This window comes from Odontesthes bonariensis, chromosome 14 (genome assembly GCF_027942865.1).
Source record: "Odontesthes bonariensis isolate fOdoBon6 chromosome 14, fOdoBon6.hap1, whole genome shotgun sequence".
In the NCBI taxonomy this organism is placed as follows: Eukaryota; Metazoa; Chordata; class Actinopteri; order Atheriniformes; family Atherinopsidae; genus Odontesthes; species Odontesthes bonariensis.
Genome location: NC_134519.1, coordinates 21,868,918 through 21,890,000, shown reverse-complemented (window position 1 = coordinate 21,890,000; position 21,083 = coordinate 21,868,918). Strand labels below are relative to the sequence as shown.

General features: G+C 42.7%; 1 protein-coding gene across 1 annotated transcript in view; it reads right to left on the bottom strand.

Annotated features, from left to right (window-relative positions):
* Positions 1-20,732, bottom strand: part of ece2a (endothelin converting enzyme 2a) — a 100,442-nt gene extending 79,710 nt beyond the window's left edge. The window contains exons 1-2 of the mRNA XM_075483549.1: positions 20,488-20,732; positions 19,187-19,351 (exon numbers count right to left, since the gene is read on the bottom strand). Coding sequence (XP_075339664.1) covers positions 19,187-19,346 — 160 coding nt within the window. The 5' untranslated portion in view covers positions 19,347-19,351; positions 20,488-20,732. The remainder of the gene's footprint in view (positions 1-19,186; positions 19,352-20,487) is intronic.
* Between the last annotated feature and the right edge of the window lie 351 nt (positions 20,733-21,083).

Here is a 21,083-nt window from a genome sequence, read left to right as displayed (position 1 = left end):
TGTGTAACTTTAAGATGCAGAAGTGGAGGTACTGGAGTCTGTGCCTGCAGAATTACAAGCAGTATTATGTAAGATTGCCGCCTCCCACAAAGCCTGCACTCTTCAAATAAAAATCCTATTGGACACGTGCAACGAAAGGTTTGGGTAAAAAAAAAAAAAAAAAATCAGATAATGACAAGACAAAAGAAAGACGATGTTGCGACGAATATATGTTCAGTATCAGAAAGAAATAACACTTGGGTTAACAGTACAATGCGCTTCACACCAAGAGAACAGCAAACACCTCTGTGTAGTTTTTAATAGATAATCTTTCAACAGCAGACATTTCAGCCTATCACATCCGTGTAAGTGGTGTCAGAAAGTGGGTATAGACATCACTATCAGGCCCATAGACTCGGTAAACATAGTTGCTATGCCAACCTAAATAACCTGAGGTTCAGCTGCTATAACTCACAGCTGGAGACGGTGTTATGTGATTTAACAGACAGAGGTTTGCGATATTGGCCAAAGAGTGTTGCAAAGTACACACAAACAGTGCTGTCAAAATGATTAGCCCTGACAATATTCTGAACATAACTCTTACAGAACTCAAAATGATATAAACTTCAACTGTATATAATTCTCAGGGTGCATATGTGTTTTCATCATATGTATGATGGTTTGATTTAAGAAATGAACACCTTACATTGAGGTTTGTATCATTAATAATAATCAGCAGCATTACCTTTAAAAAAAAAAAAAAAATGAGTGAAAAGTATCTGTCACTCTTTAAACCAGTGTTTCCCAACCCTGGTCCTCAAGGCAGACTGCCCTGCATGTTTTCCATGTTTCCCTGCTCCAGCACACCTGATTCAAATAATTGGGTCAGGTCTTAAAGCTCTCCAGAATGCTGAGGACGACCCATTCATTTGAATCAGGTGTGCTGGAGCAGGGAAACATGGAAAACATGCAGGGCAGTGTGCCTTGAGGACCAGGGTTGGGAAACACTGCTTTAAACAACTACATTTTTGGGAGGTGATCTCTGGACAGTCAAACATTTTGTTTTAAATAGTTAAAATAATTAGGGAGGGGGTTAATTTAGCTAAATAAAACCAAATCAAATTTTTCTTTTTTTTTAAGAAAAGGGGAAATTGCATCACTGACTAGTGCAGCACTCTTTATTTTACAATCAGGTCAAGGGACTCCAGAGCATTCCCAAGCATAGAGCCAGCCCTCTTTACCAATTTGTTAAGTTTCTTTTAGTCACTGGATCTGATATGCTTCCCATACAGATGGCTGCAAAGCATAGTAAACAAGTCTGTGCACCATCCGCCACAGACTTACATAAGATATGCAACATCTTGGTGGACACATTGAAGGACCTCAGCTTCCTTAACCCATTGGCGCCTAAAGCACCTGCAAAAAAGGCTGCTCAATGCCTAAGCCAGTTTTTAGAAAAGGTCCCCAATGCCTGAGGGTTTTTTGCACTAAAAACAATTCATTGAAAACACCTAAGAAAAATTAAAAAAAATTTCGCTTGCTGGATTGTATTACTTTTTTTTTTTATCAATGTTGGACATTTGGTTCATGTAGTTTTGCTTTATGATTCAGGATAATACCCAATGCTGCTATTTATTATACTACTATTACTATACTGTTACTATACTATAACTAAATCATAATCATAATATCAGCAATAATAATGAATGATAAAAAACCCTGCAATATATCTTGCATTGTGCAGTTATACTGTATACTTCAGTGACACGACTTCTAAAACATCATAGTTGTCATACTGCAGTAATTCGCACCGGGCTCTCTTTTTTTTTGACATAAGGGCAACGTCACTCAAATAAGAATGAGAAGTCGTCAGAATGCAGCGCAAGAATAAATAATTACATCATGTCGAAACGATCTCGTGCCATCATTCGGGCTACATTTGTCTGATACAGCCACTTGCTCTGCCTCCAGTAATCCCGGCGAGTTGGTAGTTTGATTATTCCAAAAGTTAGGCAGAGATCGATGAAAGATTTCATCTCCTGCTTTGACACGGGGCTCCACTTCGAGTTGGATGGTGTGTGGCCGCGCCAACTCCACATCACTTCCATCGCTGTCACAGTATGTCTCATTAACCGCAGCCATTGTAGCCGAGCTGTCAAATTAGCTACAAACGCACTATTGCAGAACAGGCTAATCGAAAACACCCACCTCATGTATATTTGAACCAATTATTGTGCATTACATGCTGCATGCGTCTTGAAAATAATGATAAATGAACAATGTTGCGCTACGCAACAACCGGCGTTAGGGACAACGTTGCGCTACGCAACAACCGGCGCGAGGGGCAATGTTGCGCTAAGCAACATCCGGCGTCAATGGGTTAAGAAGAACAGTCTGTTATGTCCTTTCTTGAGGACAGGCCTTGGCGTTGCATTTCCAGCTCAGTCTGCGGTAGACTCCCAGATTTCTGTATTCCATTCCATTACATTACGGTCATTTTGCAGACGCTTTTATCCAAAGCGACTTACAATAAGTGTGTTCCACATCGGTAGGCAAAAGAACTTCAGGTCACAAGAAATCATAAGTGCATTTCCTTCCAAAACCAAACAGCTAAGAGCATAACTAGTGCTAGAGTAAGTGCGGTAAGTTAGGTACCTTGACAAATGGGAAGACAATTTAGGAAACAAATAAGTGCATAAGAAGCTAGGACGAAACAGGTGATGTCCTAAGAGGGCGGATCTGGGTAGTGTTTCCTGAAAAGATGGGTTTTCAGCCTGCGGCGAAAGATGGGCAGCGACCCAGCTGTCCTGACATCAGTCGGGAGATCGTTCCACCATCGGGGTGCCAGAACAGAGAAAAGCCGTGACCGTGTCGATCGTGTGCAGGGACCGCTGAGTGACGGGGCAGCCAGGCGCCTGGAGGCCACAGAGCGAAGTGGTCGAGCGGGGGTGTAGGGCTTGACCATAGCCTGGAGGTATGAAGGAGCTGTTCCTTCCACTGCCCTGTAGGCTAGCACCAGAGTCTTAAACTGGATGTGAGTAGCTACAGGGAGCGAGTGTAGAGAGCGGAGAAGGGGAGTCGTGTGGGAGAACTTGGGGAGGTTGAACACCAGACGAGCAGCAGCTTTCTGAACCAGCTCCAGGGGTCTGATGGCAGAAGCCGGGGCGCCAGCAAGGAGGGAGTTGCAGTAGTCCAGGCGGGAGATAATAATAATAATAATAATAATAATACATTTGATTTATAACGCACTTTACATTTACAATAAAATCTTAAAGTGCTACAGTGGGATAAAAGACAAATATTAGGTTCAAAAGCAGGGACAGTAAAATGCAAATAAAATACACAAATAAAAGTAGTGAGTCCTTTAAATGCTAAAACGAAATAAATACAGGATAGAGCATTTGAAGGGAGATCATTCTAAACATTTGGTAAAAAGAAAGGTTTTCAGGCCTGTTTTAAAGTGTTCCACAGTCTGTGGAGCCATCAGATGTGGAAGCGTTCCACAGCTGAGGGGCAGCGCAGGAAAAGGCCCGGTCTCCCATGGTGCGGGAGCGGGTTCTGGGAGTGTGAAGAAGGTTGGTGTTGGAGGAACGGATGACAAGATGACAAAAGCCTGGATGAGCACCTGCGCTGCCTTGTCGGTGAGGAAGGGGCGAATCCTCCGGATGTTGTAGAGGAGGAATCGGCAGGAACGGGTCACTGATGCGATGTTTGCCTAGAACGACAGTTGGTCATCCACGGTCACACCCAGATTCCTCGCGGTCCGAGTTGACGTCACCACGGAGTCATCCATGGTGAAGGCCAGGTCTCGGAACGGGAAGCCCTTCCCCGGGAGAAACACCAGCTCAGTCTTGTCCAGGTTGAGCTTAAGGTGGTGCATCCACCCCGAGATGTCTGCCAGGTACGCAGCAATGTGTGCCTCCACTTGGGTATCAGAAGGGGGAAAAGATCTGCATAGCAGTGGTAGGAAAAGTTATGGGAGTGGATGATAGAACCAAGAGATGATGTGTAGAGGGAGAAAAGAAGAGGACCCAAGACCGAACCTTGCGGAACCCCAGTGGTGAGCCTGCGTGGCTTCGACACAGACCCTCTCAGTGTGACCTGGTAGGAGCGACCTGTCAGGTAGGATGAGAACATGGAGAGCGCAGATCCAGAGACACCCATTCCCTCCAGGGTAGAGAGAAGGATGTGGTGGTTCACTGTGTCAAATGCTGCAGATAGGTCCAGGAGAATCAGGACAGAGGAGAGAGAGTTAGCTCGAGCAGTTTGGAGTGACTCAGTTACTGCTAGGAGGGCCGTCTCAGTTGAGTGGCCCACCTTGAACCCAGACTGGTGGGGGTTGTTCTAAGAGGAGGTAAGAGGAAAGTTGTTTAAAGACAGCACGTTAAAGAGTTTTGGACAGGAAGGGTAGAAGGGATACCGGTCTGTAGTTCTTGATCTCTGAATGGTCAAGAGTTGGTTTCTTTAGAAGAGGAGTGACTCTGGCACTCTTGAAAGCAGAAGGAAAAGAGCCTGCTGTCAAAGATGTGTTAATGAGGTGGGTCAGGTAAGGAAGAAGATTAGGTGCAGCAGAATGAATGAATAAAGGACTCAACCCTTTCCACCTCTTCACCTAGGTTAGAGAATTTTGGCTTACTCCTTGTCCTCCTAAAATCCACAATCATCTCTTTTGTTTTGTTTGTGTTCAAGGTGAGGTGATTGTTCTCGCATGATGCCATAAAGGGATTCAAACTCTTGTCAATCACTGATACGACCAACAACTGCAGTCATCAGAGTATTTCTGGAGATGACAGGACTCTGATTGTACTGAAAGTCTGAGGTGTACAGGGTGAAGAAAAGGGGTGAGAGTACAGTTCCCTGTCATGCTCCTGTGCTGCTGACCACCTTCTCTGTCTGTTTGTGCGGTAGTCAATAATCCAAGTGGTTGGGGAGTCATCCTTCTGTATGTTCTGCAGTTTCTTACACAACAGTAGAGGGTGGATTGTATTAAAAGCACTGGAGAAATCAAAGAAGATGGACCTCACCATGCTTTGTCCAGATGAGAGTGGGCTCGATGAAGCATGTAGATGATGGCCTCTTCAACACCAACCCCAGGAAGATAAGCAAACTGCAGTGGGTCCTGAACATCTTCTACCACAATGGAACTTTCTCCTGACTCAGGCTAAAGTTGAGGAGGTGCTGCAGAATTACAGATAGCTTCTTCAGGACCCTGGTAGACACCATCTACACCTGCAGCCTTGTTCTGGTTCCTCTTGACCTGACTGCTGGAAACAAACAGGCTGGGTGAGGGGTAGAGGAGGTCTTATAGGGTCCTAGTGTGGGGGGAGATGTTCATAAGCTTGAGTTTGGATAGGAGGTTAGGTTGCCACGAAAACGTTGGAATGTTGTATTTGTAGCCTGGCGTAGACTGGGGTGATGACATGTGTCGGCATCGAAGCCAGGTAAAACATATACTCCTACCAAAATAAAACAGGTTAACTCTCTTGGTAGATGATATGGACATAAACTCACAGCTAGCAGTTCAATATCCCAAGAACAAATCCTTTCCTTCACAGTGACATGTCCAGGATGACATAATCTGGTGTTAACAAGCACTGTTCCCTGAACTCAAGAAAGAAACAAGCTAAACGTGTTCCACCAGTACTTTCTTTTATTTCTGACAAGGAAATCCAGCTTCTTTTTTTGGCATTGCATGTGTAAGCATTTGAGCATAAAACTGTCAGTCAATGATTTTTATATTAGTCTGGTGTGTGGTAGCGTGAGCTCAATGTACTGTGTGGGTTTGAGTGAGCTGTCAGGCAAACTACTACATACAAATTGCTTTAAGGGTCATCGACTTGAATTTGTGTCTAAAGCTGTATCCCTACCACTGTACTGTATCACTGTATGTGGACTAAAGGAGGTCACAGACGTTTCATTAAGAACACAAGATATAATGTCAAATGTCTCCTTTAAGAACAGGCCTAGGGCCCACTGGAAAAACAGTGCCAAAACTTCCTGCCGATTTCTCAAATAATCTCCCTTCAAGCAGGGCGGCGGGAAGAAATCTGCAGCTTTCTGGCAGAACATGATCTTTATGCAGGACAGACTTTGTGAGTCCCTCTCAGGCTAGAGATTTGCAGCAGGAGAGGGCAACACTCCTTCTTTGAACAACATTCGAGAGGCTGTGGTTGCCACTTCACCAAAGGTTGAATGTGAACAGAAGAAATATATACTTCATGGTTGAAAAGGCTTACTGCAGTTATTGAAAAGAAATGTTGTTGGATTGGTCACTGAATATTTCCAAAAGGCCAAAAATATATTATTTGTTAGTTGAGAATAGGCATAGGAATTAGGAAATCCCCACAGTATAATGTACAGTACACATCTAAACAGCTCATTGACACGAGCAGCATCTTCACCTTCAAATCACCCACATCCACGTATAACTGCGTCACCGGAGGTAACTAAATGCATCGGCAGACCGATGACGCACACATATCACCTCGCTGATAGGGGTTTCCCTGCTCAGAGCTATGTGATGACAGGGTAATGACGCCACTGAGACACTCGCAGAGAGAGCCAAGCTGTCTCTAACTAAGCCAAAAATAAAAGACCCAATTCTGTCTTACAACTTTATTCTCAGAGAAAAACCTTAATTAACCACATATATACTACACAATATACTGTTTAGTTGTTAACTTCTATTAGGTGTAATTAAATGTGTGTGAGCATATTTGCTCAATTGTGCGTGGGTGTGTGCGTCAGATGTGTGCCTGCCTCGGAAGCTTACTGCTGATGCAATAAAGTACAACACACTGTCCAGAGCCGTGGCTGTTTCATACTCCTCTTCATCAGGTCTGAGCTGCTGGACACAACTGTGGCTGCCAGCTTTTTTTGTGAAACACAAACATGTACCCATGACAACGTCCAAATATGGGTGAACAATTAAATCCAAGAGGAAAAAATACAACACTAATGTAGCTTGATATGTCTTAAATGTATATATACGTGTTCTGCGCTGAAGGCATCCCGTGACTGAAACGTACACATTTTCAAATGTTTCGACATTAGAGATATGTTTAGTGATATGTTACTCTCAGCTCCAAAGAAGGGCCTCATGTGCTCCAATGTCCATCTGTACTTTTAATTTTGCCATCAGTTAATCCTATGAAATGATGCAATTCTCTCAAAGCCATTTTTTAATCTTGCATGTAGATTTTTCCAGACGGAGCCCGTGGCTGGAATCACTGATTTAAGTCAACAAGGTCACAGAAAAGCCACTTTCTGTGCCGCACCATACAGCAATTGTCACAGGGAGCACAGCGTTTCTTTTGACGTTGATGACAAAAGAGCAGCGCGACTGAACGCACTTAGACAACCCATCTCTGAGGCTGACTTGATGTCTTTTTGAACAAATCACAGCAGGCTCCGAGATGACATCCACTCTTTGGAAGTGACTCTGGCTGCACATGCACCTCTCGGCAGCCGCTCTTCAGACCTCCTTCTCCTTTCTACTGGAAAAAAAGGGGAACAGAGAAGAAACACTGAGGAGGGGAAAAGATGAGAAAGAGGGAAGGGTGTGAGTTAAAGTGTGGCAGGAGAGAGCAGTGCAGAGAGAGGGGGGTTTTACGTAAACTCAATTACTTTTCCAGTTCCACTAAAATGTGGGCCTTGTAACCCAAAGGCAACAAATAACCAAGAGGCTCTTTCCTTATTGTTACACGATTCCATCGATCACACATACTTTGCACATGCAGCTGGATGTGACTGGTTGTGCCAGCACCATTACAGAATACTTAGTTACTCAGGGAAGAAGAGTGGCTCCATATTTCAATTCATTAGTCATCAACCGCACCATCCACTGACACTTCAACGAACACATCTGCAGGCACTCAGGGCTGCAACTGAAATAAGACGGTTACGTGTGGCTGCTGGCGTACAAAGATGCTGTGCAGTTGTAAAGCTCTGGGCCACCTCAACCGCACAGTACAGTGGACGGCTACCTCTACCTACTGTTATCTACTTTAATAGCAAACTTTCCGTGCAGCTTCCTCTCCATCAGCACATCCACTCGTGTGGTAAGCTTGCTGACCTTGGGGTGAAGAGATTTCACTGAGTTTCATCCAACCAGTTAAATTAACATCAGACCTTGTGTTTGGCAGATTATCCGCTTATTATTTGGGGCATTGTTTCCAGAAAGTATCTGTGCTGTTGAAATTTCCTATGTAATCCAGTTCTCCTTGGAAGGCACCTCTTCATACCATACAATCCTGGTCATAATTATTGACGCCCCTGAGCTGCCTCAGATATTAATGAAAATGAACCAGTGTTGTGCAATCATCATCTTCCATAGCCATACAAGTCTTTATGTCTGTAAATTAATCACAACTGTCATTTTTGATGTGAACGTTACCATTTCTGTAGCAAAGAACACTTCGAGGGATGGCCACTTGAGATGAGCAGCCAATCAGAAGTCTTACAGCCATGACTGACATTCAGAATCTTTAATGCAGGAAAAACTTGCTGTGGTATAAGATGAATTTAAACAGAACAAAATAAGACCTCTTTGTGCTTTATTTTCAGTATTCACTTTACCTTAAATAGCTCATTTTTATAATCATAAGCTATGATTGTATCCAGTTTCTCTTTAACGATGACAAAGACCAGGGGGAACCGAAGACGGTATAATAAAAAAAAAGCAGAACAATTCCAAAGGCTACAACGCCATGGCCAAAGATCTTGAAAAACCTTATCTAACAAAAAAAGAAAAAGAAATCTGTGAGTAAAGTCGGTGAAGGTTGCTGTGGATTGTGGGACGGACGACACACCACATGACATATAACGAGCTTTAAGCTGACACAGAACAATGTGAACTTCTGATATCAGCCTGTTCCATATGCTGCGGACTGAGGCTCGTGCTGCCCCAAGGATGACGGCCAAAGGAGACACCATTAATGACAGATAAACACAAAGAGGCGAGACTAATGTTTCCAAAAACTTCCATAGATAAGCCCCGGTCCTTCTAGAATATTGTGTTTCGGAAAGAGGAAAGTAAAGTAAGACGGAAATGCAGCGTATCCATTAATAGCTGAAATGAAGCCTACAAAGAAATGTTCCCCCTTCCTTCAGTAAAACATGGAGATTTAGCAGCTTTGTTGCCTCTGGTACTTGAGTCATTAAATGTATCAAAGAAGCATTGAAATCAAGAGATTACGAAGAATTTTACAGCAAAAAAAAGTAAGAATACTGGGTTTTAGGTGATGCTGTCAGTATTTTTCAGCATAAAACAACATCAAAGAGCACATACTAAAGATTGAAAAGGAAAAGACTGACTGTTTTAAGTTGACCAGCGAGCAGTCCTGACCTAATTACCAATGAATTCCTTTGGAAAGAGCTGAAATCTGCCTTTCATGCACACTACAAAGAGCTTGTATTACGCAAGCAGAAGAGTTCCAGAAACTACAGTACCAGCAGACAGAAGAAAATTCTAGATGGTTACAAGTCAAATTTAGAGGCTGTGATTGGTGAAAAGGGCTCAGCGACCAAATATCAGTTAAGGGTGCCAATAATTCTGATCAGGACCGTGGCGCCTTCACAGGAAGACGAGTCACTTGCTTTATTCCTCGTGCTACCTTCACTTTCCTTACATATCTTACATCCCCCAACCTCATTCAACCCACTTTATTTTTTCCAACAATCTGACAAAAACCGTATCTGTAAAAGAATAATTGTTTGCATAACCTATTTAATCACGTCAAGTAGTCGGATTTATTGTTTTGCCGTGTAATTTGCACTCTGAGTGAGAGCGAAAGCCGTGTGGTCTCTTCCCGTGTCTTCCAGTGACTGTGCTTTTACTGTAAGCCCATGAATCAGGATAGTATGTGTGGTCACCCCCATAGTTGGACTGAGGGAGTGAACACACACACACACCTGACTGAGGGTGTTCAGTGCCAATAAAAGACAAAATATATAAACAAATTCCACATCCACACAAAATCAGTAAACCCACCTCCACTGCATTTTGTGTGGTTTAAATATCCACACACATGATCACAGGTTGGTTATAAAAACCTTTAAAAGAAAGGATAAATCAGAGATTTTTTACTTGTTCGCGAACAAAGAAACTCCCACTGCAACATCAGAAAGCCTGCGACACACACACACACACACACACACACACACACACACACACACACACCACTGCCCCCCCTGTGTGCTCTGTTTATCAGGGCCAGGCCCATCGATCATACTTGCCTGGTTGCCCGGGTAACCCTGTTATTATTCAAAGCACGGAGCGGTAGCTTGCAGAGAGGACCGTGTGCGGGTGTGTGCATGTGTTGGTTAGGTAGTGGAGATTCCCATTGGCTTAAAGGCAAAGCAGCCACCTTTCCAGGTATCCTCTTTCACAGCATCCTCCCTGATCTGCACGCGCATGTGTGTGAACACAGACATGCACACACAAACACACATAGAGTGGCCTATCAATGGACCACAAATGGAGCGCGCCCATCTCTCCGATGAGATTTCACATTCTTTCATTTTAACACCAAGGTTACACCACCATCCCTTTCCCCAGTCTGTGACTTTCATTCACCATCTTTCCACCATCTTCCACATTGCTTTGCTGCATTCCATTCAGCCCGCAACCTTATCTGCTCACTCCCTTTCATTGTTCATTCACAGTCTGCGGCTACAAGGCTCATTCATAAACAGCACCACTCCTTACAGCAGCAAAAAGTTGGGAGGTAGGGAGGGGAGTAGGAGGAAAGGGCTGATTGGAGGGAGGGTTACCCCTACTGACTTACTGACTGCTGCATGGAGAGGGCTCCCTGAACACTGAGAACAGCAAATGCAGAGAAGAGGGGAGGAGGAGGGTAGAGAGGGGGAGATGGAAGGAGAGAGAATGGGGGGGTAAAGGGTTCTATCTGCTACCAGCCACACTCTCCTCTGCTCATCTTTCATTCATTCATTCAGTCAAGCCTTCAGCCATTCATTTACTCAAATCATCGTGCATTCACATCGACCCTCATCTGATGCTTTGCACCTGCAGCAGAAGTTCCAGCTGATCTCTATCAGACAGTGCAGTGGTGTACACGGTTTGTGTGAAAGGTCAGTAAAGGTATACGCATAGGTGTGGGGGTGTGTGAGAGTGTAATTTCCCTCCCGTTGAAGCCAGAGGACACTGCAGACAAAACAACCTCTGCTGCCTTGGTTTGTTGAGCAGTTACATTAAACGCTGCATCGACTTCCTCCTGACAAAAGACTTAAGATTTCCACATCACCGCTGCTCGTTCTCAAGCAAGGCACGCAAATCCTTCAGCATCGTCAATGAAGGAACTTTGCGAGAGCGTAATTAACATTTAAACTTATCTGGGCTCACTGTGGCCTCTAAGACGACACGTTCAACACAGAATTAGGTCATTGTCACATACATGAAACTAATATCTAGCACAAACCAGGGGGGAGCTGAGTGGATTCAAGCCTATCTGGTCATACATGCTCCAACCCCAGCCACTTTAGGCAGGAAAGGCCCTTTGCTTCTGTTGAAGCAAGCGTGAAATAGCTAAGGCCTGTCTCCTGGTACTATTATTCCCCTGATAGCTTCGTATGCCACACGGTTCTGCTGTTGTTGTTGGATGAATGAATGCATGCAGGTGTGCGGAGTGAGGAGAGGAAAAGAAAGATTAAACTGATGACCGAATACAGATAAACAAGGGGAAAAGGAGAATACAGAGTGGAAATAATAGCAATAAGAGATGATAAAGACTAAAACATTTAGGCAAAGATCATGTAAAAAGTTGTAGAAACTAAAGCTTTAGAAATGAGGGATGAACTCCAAGTGCAAAAGCAAATCTGTTATGAGTTGGATCATCTGACAGCTGCAGAGACTTCAAACCTCTCTCACTCTGTCCCATGCTCTCCATGTTGCCAGTGACTTTCCATTCCATCAGCACTTTGCCTCTCTGAGAGTGTATGAGCCCGTGTGTGCATTTATAACACTGTAGGTGGGCAAAACAGGGAACAGGGTTGTCACAGAGTTCTCCTACCAACCTAAATGATCCTCCAGCTTAAAGATGTATGACATAAAATCATGAGTAAAAATAAATGATCTCCCGTTAACCTTAAAGAAAAGGGCTCATCTTTGAGAATGCACCTGAAGGTAATGCATTGAACTGAAGTAATCCATCTCTTTTTAATGTGGACCCTTTACTTCTCACAGTGAGAAAATAAAGATGTAATCAATAACATTAAATACCCAAGTAAGTCCAAGAGTTTTCTGTTATAAGATGCAAGAATTTCTGCTGTATGAGTGGCAAAAAAGACAGCTGGGTCAACGACCGTGGACTGTGACCTGCAAGAAAACAGAGAACTCGCGTCTAAAACAGGGGAGAACTATTATGCAATCGACTGCACCAACAGACGCAGAAAGAAGTCTTTTTAGAAAAGTCGAAAAAGTCATAGAGAGACAAATGGACTGCAGCAATTCAGTGAGACAACTGTGATTCAAGTTTAAAAACATGGGAACAGTTTGTGTCTGGTAAGTAAAAATTCTTATTGTACGAGAGATTGACTGTTTATCATCTCCCATTTCTAATCTGAGTAACGGCAACGTGTTTTCTGCTAAATGTGGATAGTTTTGTGTGACAAAGCTTAATGCAGAATGGAGAAGGGTGAGACGTTAGCTCGCCAGGACCAGAGGTGTGTTGGAAGTATTCGGTTGCAAAGAACCTCGGGTTTCACCGCTTGTTCTTGGAGCTGCTGTGTGTGCCAACTTTTCCCCACAGAAAAGGCTCTACCTGGACTCTGCAGACAAATTAAACTCCAGGTAAAGGTGTGTGTGTCACTGTGCAGCGCTAATCCAATAGCCACGAGTCGGACGATGACACGGCACATTTCAAAAGCAAAGAGAACAGCACGGTTCACTTGTGAGAGGCTTCAATTAGTAACGGTCCAGTCGTCGTGTCACTGCCAAATGAGTTTCAAATCCATGGTACAACGTTCACTGATTCTGAGGTATGTTAAATGTTTTGCTTTTATATATGTGTGTGTGTGACAGTAACAAAAAAAATGGAGTTTTATCTGGAGGGAAATTCGTTAAATGTATCTATCTGTAAGAACTGAAACAGAAAAACTGTTGACAAAAATGTCAATAACTACCACAGAAGCCAACAACTACTACTTTGAAATGAGAGCTGGGATGGGAGTACGCTTTTTCCAACGTGCTCATGCTGATGGGGACAAACAAGCACAGAGAGACACACCTCTGTATGTTTAAAGGCGGCTTTCTACTATAAATCTTTAAAAATAATTCTGCGCATTAAATATCCAACACTCATTTGAATACTGACCTCAATTGATAAAGTATATAACAGAAATTATACAGCAGCAGTGCCTGAAAGGTTCCTCTTGAAATGTGCAAGAAAAAAAACAAACTCAGGGGGATGCCAATTTCTCAATGAGTCGTAAATCAACATAATAGCCCGGTCAGTTAGCTGGACTCTCCAGCGAAAAATGCAGCTCACACACCTCTCAACACAGTTGTAAACACCTCTGCTCAGGGTGTATATATAGAGCTGGACCCCGCTCAGGGTACACAGGTGGACATCTGTGACATCAAATGCTGACAAACGGACATAGGGGAGGGTAAAAGACGAGAAGTAAGACGATGGTCCGTGTTGAAATGAGAGGTGGGGTGGGGGAGACAAAATGGAGGTGACTCAAGGATGTGATGAAGAGGTAGAAAAGAAACCGGAACAATGAGGCTAAAGGTGAATAAAGTGATGGAGGCTGGACTTCAAAAGGTTATGGTGTTGCTATCGTGTAGCAATATTATTTATAAAAAAAAAAAAAAAACAGCATGTCGTCACACAAGCTAACCGCACAGTCACACTCACAATTCCTTTGGCAATAAACACCACTTACATCCTCCTCAGGAACTGAAAGGAGCAAGGGAGGGACAAACCAATAATGTCAGTGGGTCAGCTGAAATGAAAGAACAATTCAGGGCCTAAATGCCCTGAGTTAGAGAATACCTTTTATCAGCATGAACTGCTTATTGGAACTGCATAAAAAATAACTGTCTGTGATATTGTTGAATCTGTACAAAAATGCTCACTTCAAGGGGCTTCATTTGATGACTCAAAACAGAGATATCTAAATTCACAACCGGAGCTTCCAACCAAAAAAAAAACCTCATGTCGAACTGAATTTTCCTGGTCAAGAGTATGTGTGACAACAAGCACTTTAAATGAAAATTGGTCCAACTCTGAACTGTTGACCCTGATGCTAAAACGCACCCATACAGTTTTCAGATGCCCTGCGGACACTCAAACGCACCTCTCGGGTCTGATCGGTTGTATCCAACACAGAAACTCTTGCGGTACTACAACACACGCACCTCAGCTACATACACCGCAAGATTAAAGAGCCATTACATCATTCCCCCCCCCCCCCCCAGCTTTGGGGAACAAGCCCTGAGCAGTGAGCACTTGGAGACGCGGGGTCATTACATCACTGGCTGCGGCCTGGGGCAGGCCATAAATGAAGGAGCTGGGGCTTTGTGGCAGGCAGGAACTGGGCCATGTGTGAGCTGATCATTGCTAATGTTTGATAATGTTGCAAACTCACATACTGGTGAGACGGAGGGTCAGGGGCTGTTTGACGCAATGCCATGACACACATGACTCCGAGCCTTTATCTTACCATGCAGCCAGACCAGCATGTAATGAGCATAATAACAATGAGAACGTCACATTATGAGGCTGATAATTATGTGGCAATGACATTTTTTTGTATTTCATTACTACAGGCCTTTCATATTCCAACCCATTCCGGTATTTGTCCACGTTTTCAGGACAAATGCTGGATCATACTTGTGGTTATCCCAATCATCGTTCAAAGTGATGCTGGTTATTTTAAAGCTAAAACAAAACTGACCGGATGTCAGTGAGCTTGAAGAGGGTGTCTAAGTAGGCTGTGCAACTCCTGAAAGCACCAATTTAAAAAAAAACATCCTACATAAAAAGAGCTACGAGTATCTTTATTTTTATTTGCAACTTTATTAACAAAGCGAAACCATTAAAATTGACTTTTTTTCACAGTTTTGTTTTTTTCCTGCAGTTTCCTCATCAGCCTGATGTCTCTTTGTTCCTAATAAAGATGTACATTAAAGTGGAGATGACATGATCCCTCCCGGTCATCTAATCAGTAAAAATCTTGGGTACCTCTAGATTAGCTTTGCACACTTCACAACTCCAAATAGTTTAGAATGAGTTGAGAACAAGGCAGAGCTTTATCTTGGGGAAGTTTCCTCCTGAGAACGAGTGGAGCTGGAAAAAAGAGTCTTCTGATTGGTCGAAGTCCTGACAGTTTGCCGAGGGGGCGGGTGAGGGCGAGAAACAGAAACAGATCCCAAATATCAAAGCGAGCAGCATGATGAACCATCAAAATAAAGATTAAGTATGGTCTGTGTTTCTGAGCGGTTGTAGAAGCAACAAACGGATCTGTTCAGCCGTCTTGTGTATAAATGTATTCACACAAAGTAGCATCGGCCCCCTTGGCTGCTTTTTGACTCAGCGTAACTATAATGTTTGTAATTATAATACCAACCCAACGCAGACATTTGAAACAGTTTCACTCGATGCTTGCGGCTCAGATTTGTGTCTTTTCTTGTGATGGAACGGCTGAAACTTTCAATTCCTGTCTCCTCTCAAAGCCAGCGTCACGCTGGTTCTTATTCATAAAACTGTCCAACAAATCCAAATCTTTTCCCCAACTGGCCAGGAAAAACAAACTGCATCCACTTATCCAAGCTGCTGGGTCTATGGGGAAGCTGAAAAAGGTCAACTTGCCCCCACAACCCAAAACACATTTCCTTGAGACATTTCTGAAGTGAAAACAAAGTACTATGCTCTAAAAAGTACTCCAACCTCCACACTGTAGTTCCCACGGTGTGCACGACTTGGACAAATTCCTCCAGTCCTGCCTTTCACTCATTGTGACATACGAGTGATGAAAGGTACCGGATAAAATGAGTCCCCTCTGCATAGAAATACTAAAACATGTGTGAACCTCTTAGTCTGACTAATGTAGTTGGTACGTTCACTTCCAGCAAAAAATTCGATTGGAAATCAAAGGAGATTAAGTGACTGTTTTTCAGGTCGATGACAAACTTTTTCCTTCATCGGGGAAAAATGTGTGCAGGGTGCTTTGCTCTCACACGACAAGCTGCATAAAGTATAAAGTGTGTGAACAGTTTTCACATAATGAGTATTGGGAAAACTGTAAATCATGGCCCCTCCTCTACAATGTGGAGGAGAAAGTCATCAGCTTTTATACTTTAAGCTGATGTAGATGTAACTTAAAGTGTAATACCACCAACGATCCACTCTAGTTAAAATTTTTTAAATTCACACTCTATGATTGGCTGGCTGGTGGTCCAAACACAAAAAAAAACTTATTGGACTAATGGGCTTTTTGCTGAAAACAAACAATAAAATCACTTTTTGAAAATTCTTATTCATTTATTATTGACAACCACTGAGTAGCATTGGCCTGCATGGTCAGGCATGCTCCATTATCTCCTGCAATTACACACGATCTCATATGTTAATGAAGGTAAAGGAGCAAAAAAACAAGGCTTTGGGGAGTCTTCTTCAGAAAAGAAGCGGACGCTGGACGTGCCGTGTTGAGTGTTGAGTAAAAGATCAAGTTGTGACATAAAGCTGTAGATATAAAGTTAAGCATGACATGCATGTAGAAACTTTATCAAATCTGCCACCAGGATGCAGCAAAACCGCCAGGAGTTCTCATCTATGCATCACGCCCCGTTCTTTCTCTCTTGTTCGGATTATCTAAATGGAAATGACCTCCATCTCAGAAAGCCGAGCGGACCAAACTTGATTAGCTATTTACCTCCCTTCCAGATCTTTCTTGTATTCACTCATCAGCCCACAAACAGCTCTGTGGCACCTTCAGTCTCTCCTCAAATCTTCCTCCTTCTCCATTTTTCTGTAAAGTTAAATCCCCAGATACCGTTAGGAGATAACGTTATGTGTCGTTTCACAGGAGTCAGCTGTCTCTGAGCTTTCAGGTTTGACAAAGTAGTGTAGCCAGTGAGACGTGTGGCGAGCACTTGTCAGAGCACGGTTACATTAAAGTGCTTTGAGAAGCTCTTCATTTCGACACAAAACGTGATTCTTCACACGTCTTGATTCCCTCCGTAGCTCCCCATCTGTGCACTCTCGTGATTTGGGGAAGAGAAGAGAGACAGAGAAAGATTCCCATTTCAAGATGAGAGCTCTCGAGCATGACGGTTCTCGTTTGAGTTTAAATCAAAGTACAGAAAGTGGTCAGACCTGGTGCGGCGTAATGCGGGACTAAAGCAAGAGAAGATGTCCTATATGTCAGACTCTCAGAGTCTCTGAGCCCACTCACGCCTCTGCTGTAGGTGTGCCTATGACTCACACTGAAAAATGAGGCTGCATCTTATCTCAGACCGTCTCTAACTTACTAATTCAAAATACAGTTCATCACCAGTAAGGTACCATATTATCAACACACAAATGGAAAGTGAATTGTAAGACCTTCTGACACATAAAGCTGTGGGCATTCTGGAAATAAAGAAGCATCAAAACACAGAGCTTTTGTTGAGAAAAGAAAGCCCAACTTTTGACAACCCCACCGGTCTTGTTCCCATCAGCACACAAACGCCTCGCAGAAGGCCCCTGTCACTCCCCGGCACCAATTTAATGAACCCCTGACACACCGAAACACCCACAAACATCAGTGCACATGCAGAAACAAAGCTTGCACCAAAGAGGAGTCGACCAAACTCTGTGCCACCAAAGAGGAATAAGACCCCCCTGCCATCTTTTGCATTCTAAACATCTGCTTGTAAGAATAATAACACATCAGCCTCAGAGAAAGAATGCTTGTTTTGATCGTGTTTAAATTAATCCGTGCAGTTGAGAGTGCGACGTAACAGCTGCGCACTGGCTTGGTGGGTTAAAACATTGGCACGTCTTTGTTTAAGTAATTATCTAGTATGAGTCAAGGTCGTCAAGCTTCACATTTGGTGCAGTTAGGATTCCTGTGAAGATCGACTCTACTCCATCAGCCAAAATGCCATGTTCCCAACTGAAATGCTTGTGTAGCTCTGTAGCCTTACAGAGCAGCAGCAGGGACATAAAAGGACAGCGAGGCAGGTGAATGCAAGGGAGCTGGATTAATTTCAGTGCAACAGTGACACCCTGTGGACATTTGCTGGAATGTTATTCTCAGCTTTTTTTCATTCAGAACATGTACTGAAACAGCAAGACTCTTTCACATCTACACTTTTATCAGCAGATTCCTTATTAATATTTTTTCCCCATCAGAATGTATAACGTAACTTAGCACCACTGCAGCATATACACTGAAACAGCCCAGACTGAGCTGAAAAGGGGGCATCAAGAAGTCACTGGGCCTTTACGTTAGTGAGTTTCCACAGACTTCGACAGGTAAACCCATCTCTGACAGATAACACATCATTTGGACCAAATTACCTGTAGCTCTTGAAGCAGCTTCACTCAGTACATAAAGTGATCCAGCCTACAATTTCCATGTAATGCACATTAATGTTATGTTGTCAGAGCAGTGATGGCGGATCATAAAAAAACGGTTCCCTGCGGATCAAATAATCATTTTGTCAACTGTATTCTGTATTTTCAAGTATGATCCTGTCCGTCACTACTTGTGCCCAACTAACACTTGGTTTTGCTTCGTAAATAAATTGTAAAAAACGGGAAATGCTGCTGATAATGATCAGACACCATCCAGCTCCATCAAAGTACTAAATTAAAAAGTAGAACTATTCAGCAGAAGTTTCCACATCTGAACAATTGTCAAGTGTTTCAACACTTTACATCTGAAGTCACTTCCACCACAACACCACCTATGGGTAATTCTACGCAAATGACTGACTGGAAAGGTTTTATGACACTATTGGCTATCGTAATGACAGTAATGACAATCCCGTGGATTATATGTGACAGCCATAATGACAAATGATGGCAGGGACTTCTCCCTTTATTTGCAGCAGACAGCGCAGAAGTGACAGGAACGGACAAGTGAGAAAGAAGCTCTGACAGTTTGCTGCAGCGTTTGGGCTGCAGCGTGTGTTCTGTGTGCACATCATTGAGTGGTGAAAAGATGCCAAAGACGCAAAAGAAGAAAAACTACTAACCCAGTATCAGAATAGAGTCGTCTTTCTTGATCAGTTTTTCCAGAAGGTGCTGGAATTTGGAGAGGCTCCCCAACCAGTCATAGCTCTGCTCCGTCTTGTACCTCTCATCCCAGTAGGCAACGTCTTTGTATCTGGAGTTGTCATCTGGCAGGTAGTCCATATTCTCTGCAACAAGTCAATTTGACAAAATATTTCTAAATACTGGATATGTCACAATGATACTATTTTCACCGCGCTGGTTGTTTTACCTTCACCTGCTCTCAATCGGCAGGAACCCCTGCTAATACGAGAGAAATCAAAGTAATGAGTGAGTGAGGGTTACTTGGTGCCAGAATTCGAGAATCACTTTCACAGTGTAAACGTGTACAATGAGCAGATCGAATCGATTTTTTTTTTAAAAACATCAAAAAAGTAAATGTACAACACAGACATCTACATCAAGTTCTGCAGAAGTTGAGACAATTAATCAGTAGAAACTCATCTGTCATCTGTATTTTGATAATTGTTTATTCATTTTTAATTTTTTTTTAAATTCCCCAAATCCCCTTAAAGTCAGTCTCTAAAACGAGATATTGCCTTTTCCCCCATTTTTTATTAATACAAATCAAACATTAAACATTTTTCCAGCACCTTTGTTGCTGGAACACTTTTTTTTTTTTTTTACATTTTATGGAATAAACAATATCATGGGAAAATAATCAGTTTACAGGTAAATTGCTGTAATTACTGCAGACCATACCTAGTCATCGTACGTAAAAGCTTGCATGGCAGTTTGCTTGTACCAAACATCTTTATTTTTCCTGAGAGATTAATGTGTTTTCATGCTTTTCATCTCTTGGACAATACGCTTGGCTGCTTTGAATACAAATTCCCACTTGCTGTGACATCTTGAAGGTGGTTGAAGAAACTTGTTTTCAATCAAATTCATTCCAATTAATAAATGTAGTAATAATACTGTTATAATGACATTATAATGAACTTCTCGTGTATAAATTCAGACTTAAACAGGCACATGAGGGTTTGTTTATTATTATTTTTTAATTAATGTCGTTTTCTATTGTAGCTTTTAAACATTAAATGCCTAAATCGTTAACGCAAGTGGAAGCTGTTATCAGTTACTTGGTGCTCTTGAACTTCCCTCAGCAAACTAACCCAGTGTAGTAACCACGCCCACGACGTACAGCGCATGCGCGGAAGAGAACGCGCTGTTCAGTTTAATCAAGAATGCCATATTCCGTAAAGTTAATGTAAGAGTGTGACATAAATTATTAAGAACGGACTCTGAATTGCACATTACTTACTTATTAGTTACAAACTACTTGTTGGCTTCGGCACGTCTGTGGCGGGTAAACAAGCGTAAGCCGGTTCTTCACTGCGAATAAGTCCACGTGTGGTAATTTACAGCAACTATTAGTCCTCAGACAGGACGCGTGAGCTTACTGTGGATGTGTTGGTACAACGATAATGATACACGAAATGATCTAAAATCTAAGTTCACAGAATTGGCTTAAAGAGAGAAACATCACATCTTCACAGTGGCTCATGTTTTGTTGTAGGCGGGGCTATAGCTCTGGGCGGGGCTACGTTTTCTAACACGTGGTTGTCCTGCAGTCATGTGGCTTTCAAATACTCCTTAAAAAAATTGTTAAATCTTTGTTGCGCATTCAAGTTATGCTTCAGAGAAACTCTGTGTCTTGTGTCTTTGCTCGAAAACTAAGGAAATGTCTTTTTTTTTCTTCTATAGTAATAGTTAGTGTGTGGTACTTAATTAGGCTAAAAGTATCATGAATTCATACAACAAAGTGTGTTATTAAAGGAGCAAGAAAAGGTGTAAGAGGCAGTTCGTCATTTTGAACAAGTGTAACGAGGAATACATTCAGCATTTCACTTTTGTGCT